The 21,714-nt window shown below is 38.4% G+C and overlaps 1 protein-coding gene across 3 annotated transcripts in view; it reads right to left on the bottom strand.

Moving 5' to 3' along the window:
• Window positions 1–21,714, bottom strand: part of UBE4B (ubiquitination factor E4B) — a 109,033-nt gene that overhangs the window by 46,621 nt on the left and 40,698 nt on the right. Inside the window, exons 3-9 of one of the 3 annotated variants that reach the window (XM_032495154.1) lie at window positions 16,533–16,668; window positions 9,938–10,025; window positions 8,698–8,842; window positions 6,764–6,992; window positions 5,887–6,297; window positions 4,996–5,151; window positions 4,596–4,643 (exon numbers count right to left, since the gene is read on the bottom strand). In XM_032495154.1, coding sequence (XP_032351045.1) covers window positions 4,596–4,643; window positions 4,996–5,151; window positions 5,887–6,297; window positions 6,764–6,992; window positions 8,698–8,842; window positions 9,938–10,025; window positions 16,533–16,668 — 1,213 coding nt within the window. The remainder of the gene's footprint in view (window positions 1–4,595; window positions 4,644–4,995; window positions 5,152–5,886; window positions 6,298–6,763; window positions 6,993–8,697; window positions 8,843–9,937; window positions 10,026–16,532; window positions 16,669–21,714) is intronic. The other 2 variants (XM_006179899.3, XM_006179901.3) reach the window with 2 other exon arrangements.

Below are 21,714 nucleotides of genomic sequence, written 5' to 3'. Positions count from 1 at the left end.
AGTGCCCTACCAGAGGCAAAGATGGGCAGGCAGGTGAGAAAACTGAAAAACCCCAAAACAACTAATTCTTGTGTCTTCAATCAGTAAAATTTTGGGGTACACATCACGAATCAATGGTAAAGATCGTATATCTGTTCATTGGCCTGGCAACCAAAAGATGAGTATCATAATAAAGCAAATGGAAAAAAATATAAGAACAAGACAGAAAAACCCACCATAAATATCAGAAGTGTGGTAAACCCTCAAAAGGAGAAAGGGGAAAAAGATATTTGTCTTTCTCTGCAGTAATCTCGGATGCAAGCTATCTGCTCTCCCTCCCTCTTCCATTTGACCTTGGTGACTCAGTGACCACACTCACTGCACTTCCTGAGATGAACTTTGCTCAAACAGGCTTATAACTACACACAGGTACAGTTAATTTTCCTTTGAGAAGCTCTCACAGGTGACAATGAAAATAGATCTTCCTCATGTTTCAAATGAAAAATGTAAACTACGTATTTCCTTGGTAAGAAGCCCCATATTTCTCACATTTTTACATTTCTGCAGTGAAAGTATCTTATATTTGATGTCATTGGGTCCTTGCCAGTTACTAGGAGTCAGTCTGCTGCCATGCCCAAAGCCAGCATGTGGACATTTGTGGGACGTCAGCACGCTTAGATGGTGGCTGCTCATGCACTGAAACGGGGTTCCATTCTTAGCCAACACAACCTGGTTCATTTGAACTTGGATTTAAACACCTTAACTTCAACTGAAACACCTTCACAAACATTTCACGAAGACATGAAAAGTGGCAATGTGTGTAGAAGACTGCCAGGCAATGTAGTGAAAGACATTCAATGTATTAAGAGAATTTTCACAGCTAAAAGAGGTTGATGTGTGTTGGTGATCATCTGTCAGGCACCAAACAACACTTCAGGTGACTTTCAAGAGAAGAGAAAGAAGTAAAAAAAAAAGTTTAACCAAATAGAGAACGTAGAGTAAACCCCAGTACTCACCAATATATTTCAGAACTGTAAGATCAGTCCTAACAGTGGAGTGGATCATGATCACAAGTGTGAAAAGTGGCCAGTCTCATCAATGCTATGAATAATTGTCAGTGGCAAAAACTGGTTTACAAGGATCTTTAGATTAGAACTCAAATATCAAATCTGATACTGAAGGAGAAAGGGGTGTATAGTTTCTATGCATTAAATCTATGCCATCAATAGACATTTTTAAATGTTTTAAAATAGTATTTCATTTTTTTCCTAAAAAAAGTTGTTATAAAATTCATGATGCTTTTACAACTGTGACATATGGAATATGACATTGGAAATATGTCATATTTAAGTCCTAAGAGTATCTAAAAAATTATACCTCTCTCTGGGAGAACATGTGAATCATTTCCTGATAACTACATCAACAGTCCAATTTAATAATGTAATTACTTCACATAATGGAAATATAGCTGAATCCTTCTGAAAACACAATGAAAATATTCCTGGGGTTTTATAGATGTCAGATCTGTGCAAACTGAGTCCCATTTTAAATGTACCAAGAAAATTCATTTCTTTTCTTTCTTTTTTTTTTTTTTTTTGGCAGGGGGGAGGAGGTAATTAACTTCATTTATTTATATTTTAGAGGAGGTACTGGGGATCGAACCCAGGACCTTGTGCGTGCTCACCATGTGCTCTACCACTTGAGCTATACCCTCCCCCGAAAATTGTTTCTTAAAAGGATTCTGTTGCAGTTTCTTGTCTTCTTTGTTGAGAATAATCACCCTCCTATTTTCTTATTTTTTTTAGATGCAAACTTTGGAACACTGTGTTTTCTCAATGCAAGGCAAAGTTAGAGCTGTGCAAGGTTAAGCAGTGCAAATTCCCTGAACAAATGATCACAGCGTGTCTTCTGTACTCCAGGCACTGCTGAAGGTGCTTGGGGCAGCACACTGAATCGAACAGATCAATTGAGACCTCGCTCATATGGCAATTACATGATAGAGGAGAGAAGATTAAAAATAATTAATATAGAAGTGCTGTGACGAAAAAGAGGAGCAGAATATGGGTGACAGAGAGGGGCAAGAAGTGTGGGGGTCACTGGGGGGTGTTTAATACAACAGGGGCAGGGAACATCCTCTCATAAGGTGGTATTTACACATAGACCTGCGGGCATCAGGGAGCCACACAGCCTACCCGGGGCCAGCTGTCCAAAGAGAGGAAACAAGTGCCTAGGGCAGGAGGGAAGATGCTGAGTGAGTCCAAGAACAGGATCCAGTGTATGAGCAAGAGGATGTAGGCCAGTGGAGGAAGGTAAGGTTAGAGGTGGAGCGTGTGTGTGTGTGTGTGTGTGTGTGTGTGTGTGTACGTGAGATGCAGGTTATAGGCCATCAGACGTAGGGTGAGAGGCTTTGGGTTTTACTCTGCGTAGGAAGGGACGTCACTGGAGGGTTTTGGGGACAGACATGGTGGAAAGAGTTCTTTTCCACTACTGCCATGTTTTATCTCCAAGGAGTGATGACCAGCAGAAATAAGAGAGTAAATGTAAATTTTTTCATTCCTTGCTGATTTTCTTTTTCTTTATTCACACAGGCTCATAGCTTTCAAGATCTGATCTCCTTCACTGAAATATCTAAGTAGAAGAAAAACAAAAACAAAACCCTGAATAAACAAAAGAAAAATTTCCTTCTAGTCATCAACTTCCTAAGAAACAAATGGAAAGTTTCCTCAGAATAATTCCTCGGCTCCCTTTATTACAAGGTAATTCTCACTTTACTCATTTTCATTCCGGCAGGAAGTAGTTCCTTATAATTCACATAGCTTTTTTCATAGAGGACTACAAAACATGATAGAAGGAATGCTTTTACCTTTCTTAAATTCATCCTTATCATCACCACTATAAATAAGTAACATATGAATGTAGGTCCCAACTACCTCCCAAAAGATGCACAACCCAACAACTCCACTGGGCGGGCAGAAAGGGAAACAAGCCCTTGATTGCTTCTTTTGTGACATTGATCTCACCAGGCAAGAAATGAGTGTTAAAATTGCTTACTTCAAACTAAATAAAATTCTGAGAAGATCGATTAGACGAGGGGAAAGAAAACAATTATTTGCTGATAGCTCAAATTAACAAGGTTGTTTTGCTCCCCCATCCTGGTTCCGACCCTGTGTGCTTTTGCAAGCTCCTCTCTCTCTCTCTGTGAACAGTTCCATTTGAATATTCCCTGTCCTTCTACATTCTCTTTGCTGTCTATTCCAAATCTGTAATCTGCCAAAATCTGGACAGATCAGATTTCACTTTAACAGCCAGCACAGGACCTGCCAACTGACTGGAATGGGATTTTGTGATTAAGGAGAAAAATGCTGGCACTTCCTTGCCAAAGAACAGAGTAGATGCAGAAACTCTGGGCAGCGAAGTAACTAGCTAAGGAATGAGAACCACACAAGTCCTCTTGGGCAAAAATGGAGAAGCCGGAGGCAGCACGTCTGGTGGGAGGTCCATGAGTCCTGGGCTTGGGCTCCGCCACGTACTAGTTATGCGACTAACCTCCCTGTACCCCGTCGCCTTGCAGTAACCAGGAGCACTGCTGTGGGGAGTAAAGGGTAATGTGTGCTGAGGGCTGACAGTACCTGGAGCGTGATGCTCAGTCAGCATTTGCACTTATTAGGACACAATCAGTAAGTTTTATCTCTCCCTGTAGGTACAGAATCTATATCTGAGACACGGTTGGGATGTTAGAAGTCTAGACAGGAGTTAGTAAAAGTCTCACACAATCTGCTATCTTTGTTAGAGAAAGTCAGAACTAAACAGGCCAGGGAGAAGGAGCATTTCTTCCACAGACAATTTACAGTAAAACAGATAATAAAGTGCTTTTATCATGTATAGAAACTGATTCCTAACAAGGATACTGGCTGTATTACTATAATTGTGGAATAGGATTTTATCTACACGGAAAAGACACTTCCACCTTTGGGAAATTTACTTAAGAAATAGTGATCCAACATTCAACCTACTACAAATATCAACCTGCCTGAATCAATATTCAACGTTGCACCAACATTCCTCTCTCTACATATATACTCACTAATGACTCTTCTGAACACTGTCAAGTTTAATGAAGTGTACCTAACTCCTACTGCTGTCTCTATTTATAGCTGGAGTTATTTCTGAATAGTGCTGGGCACAAATACCAACTCAGTCCAGAGGAAACTTCAATTTAAGAGCAAAATCGTAAGACAATGAGTCAGAGGGTTAGAAAGAAGGTGCTGTTGTATTTTCTTGCTCAAAGTCACCTAGAAAACCAAAGCTGTCTTTTTTACTCAGTTTCTAGCAGTGAACGTTCAGCCACATTAGGAACTATATTTTCACCTCTGCTATCAATCCCCAGGCTGTCTAAACAAATAGGGTTCAGCTTCACCGGGGCCAAGGAGGTGATCAGCAAAATTTAGGATTAGAAGCGAAAGCAGAATGACAGTTACACTGGAGAATATGACCCCACGTGCTCTTCAGTGGACTGCCCAGACTAGCTGGAGAGGGACACACACTCACAAAAGCCCCAGCCCCTTTGCCATTCCCAAATAGCAGCAATCCATGCAACTGTATGTGAGAAAACCTGCCTCTCACAGAGAACACGCTGTTCACATCTGGCAGCTCCCAAGAACACTCTGGCGATAGATAAACGAAGGGTCTCTCAGTCTAAGTCTTAGATCAGGTGAGCTGAATGATGATTGATCTGCTGTGCAATCTGTTGTTCATGTTTCTGACAAACAATTATACACAGGTGTTCCTCCAAACTTACTGGGCAACAATGATGAAAGTATTTCTAGGTGCCACTTCACCCCATGAGAAGGTCCTAATGCTTTAGGACATGCAAGTTTCTAACACCTGGACTCTCCAGGCCACCTCACTTGACCCTACCCCTGTTTGGATTAAGGACACACCTCCAATTCAGGCTTATAAAAGTTAGTTCCTAAGCACCTATGCACATGCAGGGGTAAGACTCCATTCCTCTGATACCTGGACCCAAACTGGACACAAGAAAACTCATCACCACCACCACCACCTTCATCATCACCACCACCATCATCATCATCATCATCTTCTTCTTCATCTTCATCACTACTGTCCCCAGAGAGTGCGAGGAAGAGGAAGGAGAAAGGACTGTCGTACAAACTACCTCAATAAAAGCAAAAAAGGTCATCAGGGAACAGAGGAAAAACAAGAAGAAGAAAGCTTTTACAACTGCTGGCCTTTTAATTAAATCTTATGCTAAAAGTTGTCTGTACTGACATGCAGAAAAATAATTTACCTAAATTATACAGCATAGGAACTTTTGGGGGGAGGGAGGCACTGGAATTAATTAGTGGAATTCTAATTAATTCTAATTTCTAAGGGGCTGAAAATAAAGTGTCAAGGCATAACCACTGGCTCAGCCCCAGCGACCAGAGGTGAGGGATTTGCTCCCATGACCCCTTGGTCTGACTATATCTCAACTATGATTGGCAACAGTACAAAAAGTAGGCAAGTGGTCCTGTGAGCGCCAGCTCGCAAATACAAACTGTCCGCAGTCTCTGAAATTCATTTGTAATGAGAAACGACACATGAACCAGATTTTAAAAACTAAGTTACTTCTTTTTATTTTGTACAGGAAGGAGGAAGAGTGAGAGGAAAGAAGGGAAGAAAGGAATTAACTTGGAGCAACCCGCACTTTGTGCTGTTATCCAAGCCTGGCAGAAGCACGAACCCGGGGCACGAGCCTACCAAGCTAGTTAGACACGCGCGTTAATAACCCCAAACAGAAAAACACAGGTAACTGAGGTCAGTGTCACACAACAGTTCTTCCAAACCATGTTAATCTCCTTTCCCTGCACTTCAAACACGCACCCAGCTCTCCTGCTGCATAAATACCTAGGAGAAATCCTTAGGGAGGAGGGACGTCTGCTCACGGCACTGGGTGAGGCGGGCAGGAAAGGTGGCCCCGAGCTGGTGGGTCTGTGTCTGGAAGAGCTGGCAGGTACTGCTTGAGGGCTACTAGCGGGGACAGGGAGGCTTGGTGTGCTAGACAGGACGGAGCTGCCCGAGGATCGCGGGCTAGGAGAAGACGAAGCCCCCCAGGGGTGGGTGACAGTGTAGGGGCGGTACCGCGGAGATGAGGGCTGGCTCCCCGCGGCCGTCCTGGAGGCCAAACCATGCGGGCTCAGGGCCATGGAAGGCGCAGCCGCCTGGCTGGCGGCCTGGGAAGGGGAGGCAAAAGACGGACTCATCAGTGGCCCCGAGCTCCAGAAACTCGTCCTGGGAGCTGGACTAGTTTCATAGAGGCTAAATTAGTTGAGAGAGAGGAAAGAAGAGAAAATTGAAGAAAACCTTGAGAGAGAGAACTAAAATGGAAAATACCAAGATTTTAAAGAAGAGTATAATTGCACTTCATATCTCTAAGCATTCGAGTCTATAAATCTTTTAGATACTCATCTAAATAATTATAATCTAATTGCTGTACCGACCTACAGGCTATACTTAAAATCTGAGAAAGCCTTCTCTCCCAAGACTAATGTACTATATACAGCCTTTTGTTTCTAAAATTTAATTTACCAGTAGCCTAACCATGGAAAGCCAAAGAGACCAAACTGGAAAAGACGGTACCTCCTGCGATGAGTAAGTCTGTCCCCCCAGACATGATACATGCCATAATCTGCATGACACAGGCCCATGAGTGAACACTGCCTTCTCTCCCATACTTCATGGCTATTTCACTTCCAATTAGACGCGCAGAAAGAATCACACTGACCTAGACAAAGAGCTGGCACCGAAGGAACCCAAACTGCAGAACATGGGGCTTGTTCCTGGATTGGAGCCAGTATTTAGCATGAGATTTCTGTCTGGTGACCGAGCTGCCGCTGCAATTGGCTGGGATGTGGCTGTCAGACTGGCAAACGGGTTTTCATCTCTAGTCTGAGTGGACATCATTAGCACTTCCATTAAAATCTGGCCAATTAAGTCCTTAAAATCGGAGAACACTGTTGGAAAGGCAGAATAAAGAAGAGGTTACACATGGTTCTTCATACACATGGTCCCTGAATGAGCCAAAGTGAATCCAAGAAGCTCAATGTGGTATTTTGGACTGGATTCTGGAACAAGAAAAGGACAATAAATAGTAGAAAACCTGTTTCACCAGAAAGCCTGGTGAAATCCAAACAAGGTCTAAAGTTTAGTTAATAGTCACATCTTGGTTCTGACAAATATACTATGGTTACTGTAAGATGCTAACATCAGGACAAACCGAGTGAAGTGCATTGAAGAACTCCCTGCATTATCTCTAGAACTTTTCTGTAAATCTAAAGTTATTCCAGAATAGTTAAAAAAAAAAAAAAAAAGTTGGCGCCCAGTCGATGAGAGTCACTGCTGATACGTATTAACTGTAAAAAGAAGCTACTTCCAGCTACTGAGGTTAGTTTATCAGGCTAGAAGTGCGACTGGGTTATGTCCTCATCTATGTACGTTTCACATACAGTGAAAGTATTAAGTACAAACTTCAAAGTATTTTATGAAGGGTCTAATATTTAGTCACCATCTGGCTTTTTGGAGCAGATTCTGTTTTCTAGCTTCCTTCTTATTCTTGGCAGCTCCCAGTTGCTTTACTGTAGGTCTTTAGATAATATTTTAAACATTAATAATAAAATGTCTAATCCCTGTAAATCTTATCTGATTAGTTATTAAAAATTACCACTTAAATGTTTACAAGACAGACTTGAGAATCTTAAGATTTCCAATAAGAATAATAACAAGTGGCAGGGGTTTTAAACTCATTTTTGCTAAGCTCATCTGTATAACCAGAGGTAATAATAAGATCCCAGGGAAATCAGAAGTAAATTATCCATCCGCCAGGAACACAGGTTCTTTTTTTTTTTTTTTTTTGCCACGGAAGACAGGCAGCAGAGGAAAAGAAACGCAGTCACTTCCACGTTCACACACTCATTTAACATCTACCTACTAAGGGGTTATTAAGTGCAGGCACTGGGAATACCTCAGTGAGCAAAACAGACAGAAATCCGGGCCATCGGGGAGGCTGTATTCCAGTGATACGCCAAAGAACACTCCAGAGCACCTCCCCGACCTCGTCTGCATTCCAAATGACTGCTCTAGAGAAAAGTGACAGTGCCCTGTAAGGCTGGTGACTTGCTAAGAGTTTTATTACTTTGTTGTAAGTGTGGTTTAGTGTAGCCTCTTAAAATAGAATCCTGTAACCACAGCAAATATCAATGTGTTCTATCTTGCTAAGCAATTTAATCAAGGAGATTTACCCCATTGTCTACACATGACTCGACAGGCACTTAAAGCAGGCAGGGGTCAGACAGAGAGCCTCTCCCAGCATCCCTGGAGGCTGCTCAGCACACTCCTACCCAGAGGGTAAGAGGCACTAATGCTCTCTCTGAGCACCTGCTTATCACAAAGGAAGAAACTTCAACCTTGAGACAATGGAGACCACTAATTTATTTATACAGCTTTCTTTTAGAGAAATCATAAAAGCGGAAAAACAGAAAAGTCATTTATCAATAATGTCAGTGGACAGTGGCCAAACAGCAGTGTCCTCATCAAGAAGGATCCCTGTAATCAAAAGCCCCAAAGCAAGACAGAATGCATGTGGATAGAAGAGAAAGACAAAAGACTTTACATTCTGGTTTTTTATTAAGGACTCTTAAGACAACGGAGCTTGATTCCTACCTTCTTTTGGGTTCTGCTTAAATTGTGCAGAAAGAGAAGAAAGAAAGATGACATCTCTGTCCCGATCCTTCCAGGAGACACGAAAGATCTTACAGACCAGCTGTAAGGCCTGTTCTTCAGACACTTCAGAACCTGATGAAGGCTCCTTGTAAGGAATAAGATTTGGAGGTTAATTTCAAGTAGTAGGAGGTATGAATTAGACTTTAATAGAAATACCTAATCCTGATTTAATTCACTTATTAATGAGTCTATTTTAGAAACACATAGAACTATTCACCCATTGATTTAGGGAAACATAAACTTGTTACTATGACTTCAGAGTTACAACACGTAGGTCTCATGAGCCTACAACACAGCCTACCGGGGTTTGACTATAAAACAGCAAGATTGCTAACAGGAACTGCCAAGGAAGAAAGATGGTGAAGGACGAACATTTACCCCATTTATTTATTTCTCTGAATGTTGAAGGACTAGGTTAACGTTCTAGGTACACAATCATTTTTCTCCAGAAAGTTTCCCAGAATTTAACATTTCTCACTACTTTCCATCACAGATAAAATATCATATATGAAAGAATTTTGTAAACATTAAAAAAAAACCAAACTATACAAAATAAAGCATTGCACCACTAGGAGGCTACAGTCCAACTTCTAATAACCATCCAAATATGGTGCTGAACACTAATAATTGATTGAACATAAAGTGATGCAATTACCTAAACCAGTTGTACACATGACACACATACAAAAACCCTCCAAAAGACCTTTTTCTAAATATAGGGAATTAAAAGCTCAGATGATAAGAAAATGTAAAAACCCCATGTTTTTAAGAAGCTTCTACCTGCTACTAAGCTTCACATTTTCTTGCTTCAATTCCCACTCATTTTCCTCAGAACACTACTAAAGATATGATGGCTTACTTGCTTAAGTAATTAAAGACCAACAGAAAAAAAAATCCAATTAGCTTTAAATTAACTGCTATAATTTACTGATGAAAAACGTGGACCTGGAACAGAGATAACGGAAGGATTTTATCAGATAAAAGGACTGAGTTATACGTCCATTAATAAGAGCAATCCAGGCTATTTTTCCTAAAAAGAAAAAAAAAATCACCTACATAGGGTCTGCTGGTTTGGGGTGGCCTTCCCTAATAGACTTTACAGATACAAGGCCCGAAGCAGTGTTTACTACTTATATTACCTGGACTAAACACAGAAGCAAGGGCTTCATCTCTTACCAACCTTATCGCTGAGGCTCCTTTTTTCTCTTCGATCATTTTCATCAACCTCCATGTTTTCAATTCCTGAATCCACATCTACCTGGGACATGCTTTAAGTAGAAAAGACAAATCAGTCTCTCACCTTCTATAAATCCACCCAATGTCATAGCTGCTGGTTGAGGAAAAGTTTTAAAATGTCGATCAAAATCAGTCAGGAAAGCAAAACAATAAAGGGTCATCTTCTTCCTCATTAATTTTTAAGAGCTCTTCGTATATTAGGATATAAACATTCTGTCTGTCATACTTGTTGAAAATATTTTCCCCAGGTTGTCATTTTCTTAGGCTCACTTTCAAAAACAAAAATTAGAGCAGTTTTTCTATATATACTGTTTTTAAATGATATACAATCAGCCAGAGCCTGATTACAAAATTTGGTTAAGTACAAATATTCTTTTTCCACACATTAAATAAATAATTGTTTCAGCACCATTTATTGAAAAGACCATCCGATCATTCTTTTCACACTAATGTGAAATCACCTAGGTCACACATCCAGTTGTCACATATGCGTATGTCTCTTTCTGGATACTCATTTCTGTTCCATTAGACCATCTGTCCGTCCCTGAGACAGCTCCACTCTACCATACTTCCTAAAACCTCCTAAGTTTTGGTATTGCTAGCTCAATGCCTCTACCCTGTTCTTCTACTTCAAGAGACTCTTGGCCATTCTTGGCCCTCTACTCTTCCACACATACTTAAGAATCAGCCTGACAGGTTCCTTAAAAATCCTGTTGGGATTTTGACTAGAATTTCACTGACTCTAGAGATCAGATTGGGGAGGAATGACATCATTATGTTATTGGTCTATCCATCGACAAGGTATCTCTCTCCAAGTATTTAAAGTTTTTCTATAAAACTTCATAATTTTCTCCATAAGTCTTTCACTTCTTTTGCTACATTTATCCCTTGGTACCAGATATTTTTCAATAAAATTAAGAATGGTACCTTTTTAAAAATTAAGTTTTCTAATTTTTTGTTGCTAATACACAGCAGTGTACCTGATTTTAGATATAGACCTCTTATAAGCAACTTGTGTCTTTATACCTTGGGTTTACTGAGTAGATAACTATTTCATCTTCAAATAATAACTGATTTGTTTCTTCCACTCCAGTCCTAACTTGTTTTACTGCACATGTTGAATAGAAGCAGAAACAGCAGTCATCCTTGTTCTTATTTTGAATTTTAAAAAGAATGTTTCTAATTTCTCACCACTAAGTATAAGAGTTGCTACAGTTTTTTGGTAGATGTCTTTTACATTAGTCAGAATAAGAGGCTATGCTGTGGTAACACATACACTCTGCAATCTTAGAGGCTTAACACTATAAGGGTTTATTTCTTGCTTACGCAAAGTCTGGTGAGAGTGAAGCATCCTTACTCCATCCTTAATCTATGCCATCTGCAATACACAGCCTCCAAGGTCACTGGAGCAAGAGAAGAGAGGGATGGAGGAGGAACATCGGCTCAACTGCCTTCACCTAAAAGTGACACATGTCACTTCCACTCCCAAGTCTACTGGACAGAACTAGTTACTTGGTCCCCATCTAATTGCAAAGGAGACTGGAAATGCAGGGGAGCATATAGAATGTTTGGTGAACTCTGTCTCTGCCTTAATATCAATTTAAGTTTTGGTCTCCTGTTTCCTGTTTGCTAAGATTTTTATCATGAATCAACATTGAATTTTATCAAACCTTTGCAACCACCAGGATTATATGGCCTTTCTCTTTCATATAAAATGAATAATATAAATATTATTCAAATATTTATAGACTTTCTAATGTTAAAGTGCCCTTGCATTCCTGGGATAAACTTACATTAGTCATGTTATGCTATATTCCTTTTTAAATGAGACTTTTCATTGAAATATGTATACGGTATTGTGCATAGAGGATATATGTTTGGCTGGAATAGTTTCACAAAGTAAATGTGCTGATGTAATCAACCAGCGCCCAGATCAAGAAATAGAACATTACCAGCTCCCGGAATCCCCCTTATGACCCTTCCAATCACTACTGCCCTACCCACAGTAACCACTATCCTGGCATCTAGCCCCATAGATATTTTGTCTGTTTTTTATGTGCTACAGTATTTGATTTGTCAATACCTTAAGGTTTTTGCAAATATGTTCATGAATATGATTACCATGTAATTAATTTTCCTCTTTTACATTATTCTTATCTGGTTTTGTATATTAAGGTCTTACTAGCCTCGTAAACTGAGTTGGTAAGTTTAAAAATTATCTGGAACAATGTGTGTAAAGTTGGAATGGTAAAATTACCTACAAAATCATACAAGCAAGGTGCTTTCTTTGGAAAATTTTAAATACCAATTCAATTTAACTCACACTTTTTTGATTATTCAGTTCTCCCTTTCTTCTTGAGTCAATTTTGGGAGAAATACATTTTTCTAGAAATTTGATTTTCATCCAAATTTTCAACTGCACATGCATCTTGCATATTCACATTTTTCAAGAATTCTCTTTTTCAATAACAATTATTACTGTGAGTGCCCATTCTATGCAGGCATTGTTCCAGGTGTCTGAGATGACAGCAAACAAAAGAGACAAAAAAATATCTCTGTGTAACAGAGCTTCCATTCTAGTTAGAAAGAGGAAGATGATAAATAATAAACATAATAAATAAAGATATAGTATAGCAATAAATGCTACAGAAAAGTTAAAGAAAAAAGAGCAGGGAAAAGGCATGTGAGAGGGTAGGGCTTTTCCTTTTAAATGGGGTGAGCCTCACTGAAATGCTATTTAAGCAAATACGAAGGAGGTTAGCCACGCACATATCCAGGGGCAAAGTATTCTAAGAGGTTTTATTCCCAATACTTATATTCTCTTTTTCCTTTTTTCATTAAAAAACAAATTTTTTTTATGCGGGGAAGTAACTAGGTTTATTTATTTATTTGTTTAATTTTTAGAGGAGGTCCTAGGGATTGAACCCAGGATCTCCTGCATGCTAAGCATGCACTCTATCACTTGAACCATCCCCTCCTCTTCTTTTTTTCATTTTTAGTTATGTATGGCTTTATATTCTAAAGATCATTTTACCTGCAACACACAAATGATGATATGTAATATCTGTTATTGTTCAGTTCTAGATACTTTCAAACTTCCATTATGATTTTTTCTTTGACCCGTATTTAGAAGCATGATCTGTTATTAAAATTTCCAAACTTATAATGGGTTTTTAAGTTTGTTTCCCTATATTATCTAACCTAATGACAGAAAACGTGATTTGTATGATTCTGATTCCTGAAACTTTTGTCAACAGGTATTAGAAAAGAATGTGTATTCTCAGCGGTGAGGGTATAGCTCAGTGGTAGAGTGCGTGCTTAGCATGCACCAGATCCTGGGCTCAATCCCCAGTACCTCCATGAAGGAAGGAAGGAAGAAAGAAAGAAAAAAATCTCTCACTTCAAAAAAACAAAAAAAGAAAGAAAGAATGTGTATTCTCTAACTATAGAGTGCAAAGCTCTGTATCTTTATATCTTTCAATTAGATCAAGCTTGTTAGCTGTGTTTAATTTGTCCATATGCCTGATATTTATTCTCTTTGTTCTACTGATGGCTGAACGAGACTTTAAGTCCCCCATTATGATTATGTATATGTCAATTTCCTCTACTTCTATCAATATTTGCTTTATTACATGTTGCTTTTATATTACTTAGAGGACATACTTTGGAAACTGTTATATACCCTACTGGTAAACTAAACATTTACCATTATGCAGTGCTTGTTTCTAGTAACATTTTGTGACAAAGTCTAATTTCTTAATATATTTATCCCGATTTTCTTTTGTTTAGTATTTTCCTGGCATATTTTTTCCCTTCCTTTTCCTTTCAATCTTTCTCTAATGTTTCAGGTATGCCTTCTGTAAACAAGAATAAAGCTGGGTTCTATTTTGTTTTTAATCCAATCTATGCCTTTTCACTGTGAACTACTATCATTACTAACATATTTCCATTTCTTTGACCATCTTATTTTGTGCTATTTGTCTCTTTTTTTAAATTTTGTGTTTCTTTCTTCCCTTTCTTTGAATTGTTCCATATTTTCCCTTTACTAGTTTCAAAAATATACTCTTTCTGTTCTTTTAGTGGTTACCCTTGATATCTTATCAAGCATTCTTAACTCAAAATCTAAAAGCTGGTCAGTATCTTTACCCCTCTCCCAAGTATACAAGAACCTTACAGCTTAGCTTGCTCTAATCACTTCCCTTCTGGCTAATCTGCTGTTGCTATTTGGTCTGTTAGGTCTATCTGATTTTTTCACTTCTCTCCCCCAATATTATTTTATACATTGTTATTGCTGTTACATACTATCAGTGTTTGTTCAGATTTATACGTATTTATTATCTTCTTGACTCATTTTTCCTTCTTGCATCTCAGACATTAGTCCTGAGATCATTTTCCTTCTTCTCAAACTGCATCTGTTAAACGTTGGGGGTTTTCTGGTAGCAGGTTAATTTTTTGTTTGCTTTTTAAATCTATAGGTATCTTTATTTCACCCCTGCTCTTAAAAGATAGTTTCACAACGGCACATAATTCCCAGTTGGCAGTTATTTTCTCTCAGCATCTTCCACCATCCTCTGGCTTCCATCATTCAGATATCCAAAGTTGCTTTAAACATCTTTGTCTTTGGTGTTCTGCAATTTTACTATAAAATGTCTAGATGAGGGAAGGGTAGAGCTCAGTGGTAGACTGCATGCTTAGCATATGGATGAGGTCCCAGGTTTGATGCCCAGTAACTCCAATCAATCAAATCAATACATACATACATACATACAAATAAATAAATAAAGTACAAATAAATAAATAAAAATAAACATAATTGCCTCCTTCCTCACCTCCTAAAATTAAAAAAAAATTTTTTTTAATGTCTAGATATGAATCTCTTTGTTTAATCTGCTTGCCAGTTGTTGGGCTTCCTGAATGAGGATTCGTATCATTTATTAACTCTAGAAAAATTCTCAGCCATTTCTCTTTCTGATAATGGCTTCCAAACCAGCAGAGAAAAAAACCATTGACTAACGAGAGGGGTGGGGCTTCTCCTGGTCTGCCTATTCTGTCCCTTTGGTATTTCCAGATATATATTGGGTCTGTGTCCTCTCTATTTCTAAATATCCATCGTATTTCTCACTCTTTTTCTCTTTGTGGTGCACTTTGGGTAAATTCTTCAGCTCTTTCCTTTCATTTGTTCATTTCTCTTTAGCTATTTTAAACCTATTGTTCATTATATCTTTCCATTTGTAGAAACTCTGTTTGGTTCTTTTTCAAATCAGTTTGGTTGTTTTTACAGTTGTTTGCCCCTTAATCATGTTTTCAATGCTCTTTTAATTGATTAAAATACATAAATTCTACAACCTGTATTTGATAATTCCCAAACCCAGAAGTCTCTAGGTGAGTAATTCTGTTGTAGCTGATTCTGCTGATTCTTACTCATGGTGGCTTTTTTCTAGGGTTTTGATTTTTGACCATGAGCTCATATTTCTTGGAAATTTTTCTAGGGAAATTCTCTGAAGACGTGGATTACATGTTTGTTTCTCACAGATGGCTAAAGGCACTAAAGGGTCCACTGTACATGACAGTTCTCAGTCTGTGGTTTTTCAGACTACAACATCAGTGTAACTTTAGGTGCTAAACCCATGTAAAGTTACCCACTGGCCATGAAACTGCAGAGCTGACTTGATTTTTTTTAAAATTTGTCCATTCAGAGCACAGGTAATAAGAACACAATTGTTTCTGTTGGCTTTTTTTTTTTTTAATGGAGCTATGGGGGATTGAACCCAGGAACTTGTGCATGCCAAGCACACACTCTACCACTGAGCTATACGTCTCTCCCCTCAGGAACACAATTGTTTTTACTCTGACGTTGAGTTTTTTCTACATGATCTTTCTTCTGAGAGTGTAGTCCTTTCTGAATTCTTGCCTAACATGGGATGATCCCTGACCTGGCTCCTCACTCCAACCCACCCAAGTGCATAACACCTCACACACAAAGAAAATGGTATCTATCTGGCCCACTGATGTAAACAGAGGGGCTGCCTGAGGCAGAAGAGGTGGGTCCTGGGGGGTCTGGTTTGCCCAAAGGAGTAAAGGAATCAATCCCCTCAGTCACTCCGTCATCCACTTGTGGCACATCTGCCACCAGGAAGGCTTGGCTCTAGGATACTCTGATCCTTATATGGAACTCCCAAAATATTTGGCTGACCTGCCTGTACCCTTCCAAACATTTTTAATTTCACCAATTAGTAAATCTTTGAAGAAATTTTTAGGGGCTGACATATGCTTGCCAACTTTGTATTTACAAAACAAGGACATTTTTTAAAAAAACATTTTTTAACACCTATACTATTATCTCATAAAAGACATTCCAACACCAAAAACATAAAAAGGTATAAAGGACATTCCAGAATAACACAAAGACTTTTACATTTAATAAATTTAGCTCTAATTTTCTAAAGATGGGCATGGATCTCTGGGCTGACATTCTAGATCTTCCGGATCTTTCTCTTTCCATAAATAAAACCGCTTATTGGAAAACTGACTTACTTTACCTTTTCTCACAAGAGACACCATCGATATCCATGCTCTGGGAGCGCGAGAGAGACTGAGATTGTGTTTCAAGGCTATTGGAGGGCGAGCTGCTGAGAGAACTGACTCCTTCACTGCTCTGGCTTCGATGGGCTACTCCTGACCGGAAGAGACAAAAAAGATTAAGTCTCACGTGAAGTAGCATTAAAGCTATTTGTAACGGCAACCATAAACATACACAGTCAGCATTCAGACCATCATGACAGTTGGCAATTGAGGAATTTCTATCAGAAGATTACGAGAAAGGTCAAAGTAACATTAAAATCATAGGAACATGCAGAAGAAATCATAATTTATCAATATACATCATATGAGGTCAGTCACAGGGCTGTATCTGATACCTAAAACTAATTCATCATCACCTTCTCTTTAAATAAGTCAAACTATGGTCCCTAAGTACAAATTAGCTTCCACGATAGTCCAGAAAAATCCTCGAGATGCCAAAAACAAAATACATTAACAAATGGATAGAGCGATATAAAGATGGAGAGATGTGTGATAAAAGAAATAGAGTGAGATGCTAATGGTAGAATCTAGGTGATGGTTATATAGCTGTTCACTGCAAAATTCTTTCCACTTTGCTCTATGCTTAAAATGTTCATAATAAAATGTTGAAAATATACAAATAGATGCATCTAAACCATGCCCTTAAATAAAGATCAATCCATTTATTGACTGAACATCTTATTTCTGACAGTTTGGGGAATATTTTAAAACCGACATCATCCTTGCCCCGACAGAGCTTACAGTGTGGTGAATGCAGCCACACGCACAGGGACAGAGTGTTTCTCTCGGTGTCTTCAAAACCACATTTTTCATAGAATTTTAAAAATTCCTTTAACTCTATGAATATCTTCCTACAAAAAAAAAAAGTTTACGCAGGCATTTTCAAGTACTTAAAATAATATACACCTATGTTGCTGAAAGGCAAATGACTCGCACGTTTTAAAAAACAAAAAACAACTTGAGTTATCACTTGCAGCTGAAATAACTACCAAGTGGATAAAACTTTAACCCTCCCAGCGTTCCAAGAAAGTCAGCCTGATACCCTTTCATGTTTCTCTTCATTGAAGACCATCACAAAACACTTACCCATTCCTGACAGCAGGTTTTAACATGTACCTGTTTATTAAAACTTCTGCAGGACTCATGAAGAAAAAGAGAAACTAAATTTTCACTATTCAAAGGTAGATTTAAGTAAAATACAAAAAGTAGCTGATGTAGTGATAATTCCGAAATTAACGCACAGAAGATAGTAAAACTTAGTCATTAATTCAAGTGTAATTCAAAGTAAGTTCTCAATGAATATTCATTGAAGGAATAAATAAATGCTAGAGTAATATGGATTATAACCCAAAGTAAAAAGTAAATATACATGAGTTCATACTGATATCACAAAGGATTAAGTAAATAACCAGACACATGTCCTTATAGAAGAATTCAAAATATACGCAGATCCTCGTCCCTCTAGGAGGTAAGGCTGAACTCCCACTGCTGGAATGATCTGGACTCAGGAACTTGATTCCAAAGAACTGAGTCTGGAAAAGGAAAAATCCTGACTTTCCACCGCAGAGACCTGGTGAACACCACCGGAACCAGGTGGTGAAGATGAACATCACTAGGGGTGCCGTGTGTTGAGTATGCATCCCAGAAATGATGTGAGAAGTGCAGTCTTCCTCCTAAGCCCCAAGCCGAGGTCTAATCACAAGGAAAACACCAGATAAAGCCAAATTAAGGGACACTCTACAAAGCACTCTCCAAAACTTAAGATAATGAAAAACAAAGAAATACTGAAAAACTGTCACAGACCAAATGAGACTAAGGAGACTCACGTGTAGTTTAGTTGATAATAATATATCACGGATAATTTTAGTTTTGATAAATGTATCAGGTAGTAACATTAGGGGAAAAGAGGTGAAGGGTATAAGGGAATTCTCTAGTCTGTGCAACTTTAATTAAAAAATCTAAAAAATAATTTTATAATAATAATTTTTGGAATAACCAATATAAACGTTTATTTTACAAAAAGTTTAGGATTGGAACCCTGATGTCATGATTTCTAGTTATGTGACCTTGATATTTACTTGAACATTTCACTTGTAAACTGATAATGTTGGTATCTGCACAGCCGACATCATAGTCCTATTGTGAAGAGCCAATGAAATAACAAATGTGAAAGTGTTTATAAACTATACAGACATACTCACATGCATCAGGAAAGAATGGAATGAGAAATAAGAGTAAACTCCCAAATTTTTGGTGGAGTCTTTAGGGTTTTCTATACATAATGTCAGGTTATTTGCAAATAGTGAGTTTTACCTCTTCCTTTTCATTTGAGATGCGTTTTATTTCTTTTTCTTGCCTAACTGCTCTGGTTAAGACTTCCAAAACTATGTTGAATAACGATGGCAACAGTCAGCCTCCTTGACTTGTTCCTGATCTGAGAGGAAAAGTTTTCTGCTTCTTACCACTGAAAGTGATGCTAGCTGTGGACTGACATTAAACGGCCTTTATTATGTCGAGCTACATTCCCTCTATACCCTCTCTGATGAGAGTTTTTATAAGTGGAGGTTGAATTTTGTCAAACGCTTTTTCTGCATCTACTAGGGTGTTCATAGGACTGGTACCCTTCATTCTGTTAACGTGGTGTATCACGCTGATTGATCTGTGGATGCTGAACCGTCCTTGCTTCCCTGGATTATGATCCAATTGATTATGGTGTACGATCTTTTTAATGTACTGTTGATTTGGCCTGCTAATACTTTATTGAGGATTTATTGCTCTTATATTCATCAGAGGCATTGGCCTGTAATTTTCTTTTCTTCTGGTGTCCTTGTCTGGTTTTGGTATCAGGGTAATGCTGGCCTCATAAAATGGTATGGAAGTGTTCCCTCCTCTTCTATTTTTGGAAGAGTTTGAGAAGGGTTGGTATCCTCTTTGAGTACTGGTAGAATTCACCAGTGAAGCTGTCTGGTCCTGGACTTTTGTTTGTTGGGAGGTTTCTGATTACTGATTCAATCACCTTACTAGTAATTGGTCTACTCATAAATTCTATTTCTTCATGATTCAGTCATGGAAGGTTTATGTTAAAATCTTGGTTTTTCTTAAACACACTCTCTTAGAGAGTCTAGCTGAGAGACTGGAGAGAGATGGTGAGAAAAATGGCTATCATATTCATAAATCAAAAGCAGAACTACTTCCTGGATGCCTACTATGAAGTCAATAGATAAGAAGGAAATAAAAGATAACTTTATTTAGAGTGTTCAATCTAGTTAGGAAAATAAGATAAATGCACTCAAAACTAAGAATGGTTTGTGTGCCATAATCTCTAAGGATTATACTTACTGGGGTAAGTATAATGATGACTGGAATAGGAACAGAGATGCTCTGAAAATCAGGATATGAAGTTAAATACAGCATGACCCTAGGAATAATGCTATATAATAGACCCTATTATAATAAAAACATATATAAAAATCTCTCACTTTGATGGCCAAAATACATACAAAATATACCCAGCTTGGGTGGCCAAAAGGCCAATCCAGTGAGATTAAATAACCAAGATGGCAAAAGATGCACCTTTTACAACTCAGAATACTGAAATGTACAAGCTAAAAACCACAATTAGGAGCCTTCCAAGTCCAGAAGCCTTTTAGGGGTCCCACTGCAGCCCTCTGGCCTTGGGGCTTCTGTCTGAGCCTCTGCCTCTAACCAGCTTCTTAATCACCCTCCAACCTTTTCCCACTCCCTCTCCCAAGCTGCAAACCAAATGGAAATAGGGCATCTTTCTAAAGAAGGGGGGAAGAAAAGGATCTTAACACAGGATTAACAATCAACAATAGAACAAAAGGTTATAATTGTACTGTCATTTCTGATAGCATTCTCAGCCAAAGATAATTTACCATAAAAGAATGATTTTGATTTTGTTGAAATTCCTACAAATGTACTATTATATGACAACGATGTTCATTATTAAGAGTGGAGAAAGAGGGGGAAGGTATAGCTCAGTGGTAGAGTGCCTGCTTAGCATGCATGAGGTCCTGGGTTCAATCCCCAGTATCTCCATTAAATAAATACATAAATAAACCTAATTACCTTTCCCCTCCAAAAAAAAAAAAAAAAAAAAGAAAGAAAGAAAGAAAAAAAAAAGAAAGGAAAAACAAACAAAAAAAAGAGTGGAGAAGGAAATTGAAGGGAAACTGAAGATAGCTGCTATAGCTCAGGCCTTGCAAAATCATCACCAAGCTCGTTTTTGCCCCAGGACCTTCACATCCATTGTTCCTTCTGTCTGGAAAGATTGCCCCAAAGATAACCCACTTGGTTTGCTCCCTAGCTTCATTCAGGCCTCTGCTAAAATGTCGCCTTCTTAATGACAACTACAGTTGACTAACTTAAGATAACCATGAGTTCCTCCCTGCAGGCAGTAATACTCCACCTCAGTTCTCTATTTTTCTCCGTAACAATTATCACCACCTGATAGATTTAAGGTTATTTAAAAATAATTCTCTCTCAATTAAGAAAACAATCTCATTCACAATCATATTAAAAAGAGTAAAATACCTGGGAATAAATCTCATTAACGAGGTAAAAGACCTACACTCAGAAAACTGTAAGACACTGATGAAGGAAACTGAAGATGACACAAACAGATGGAAAGGTATTCTGTGCTCATAGATTGGAAGAATTAGTATTGTTAAAATGACCATAGTACCCAAGGCAATCTACAGATTCAATGCAATCCCTATCAAAATACCAATGACATTTTTCACAGAACTAGAATAACTCCAAAATTTTATGGAAATGCAAAAGGCCCTGAATAGCCAAAACCATCTTAAGGAAGAAGAACAAAACAGGAGGTATCACGCTCCCTGATTTCAAACTATACTACAAAGCTACAGTGACCCACACAGTATAGTGCTGGCACTAATACAAGACACGCAGGTCAATGGAACAGAACAGAGAGCTCAGAAATGAACCCCTACTTACATGGACAACAAAGGAGGCAAGAATATACACTGAGGAAAAGAAGACAGTCTCTTCAATAAATGGTGGTGGTTAAACTGGACAGCTCCATGCAAAGGAATCAGAAGGGATTCTTTCTCACACTATATTAAAAAATTAACTCAAAATGGATTAAAGGTTTAA

This window comes from Camelus ferus, chromosome 13 (genome assembly GCF_009834535.1).
Source record: "Camelus ferus isolate YT-003-E chromosome 13, BCGSAC_Cfer_1.0, whole genome shotgun sequence".
NCBI lineage: Eukaryota > Metazoa > Chordata > Mammalia > Artiodactyla > Camelidae > Camelus > Camelus ferus.
Note: the sequence above shows the minus strand (reverse complement) of the source record. Positions and strands in the feature narration are given on the sequence as shown.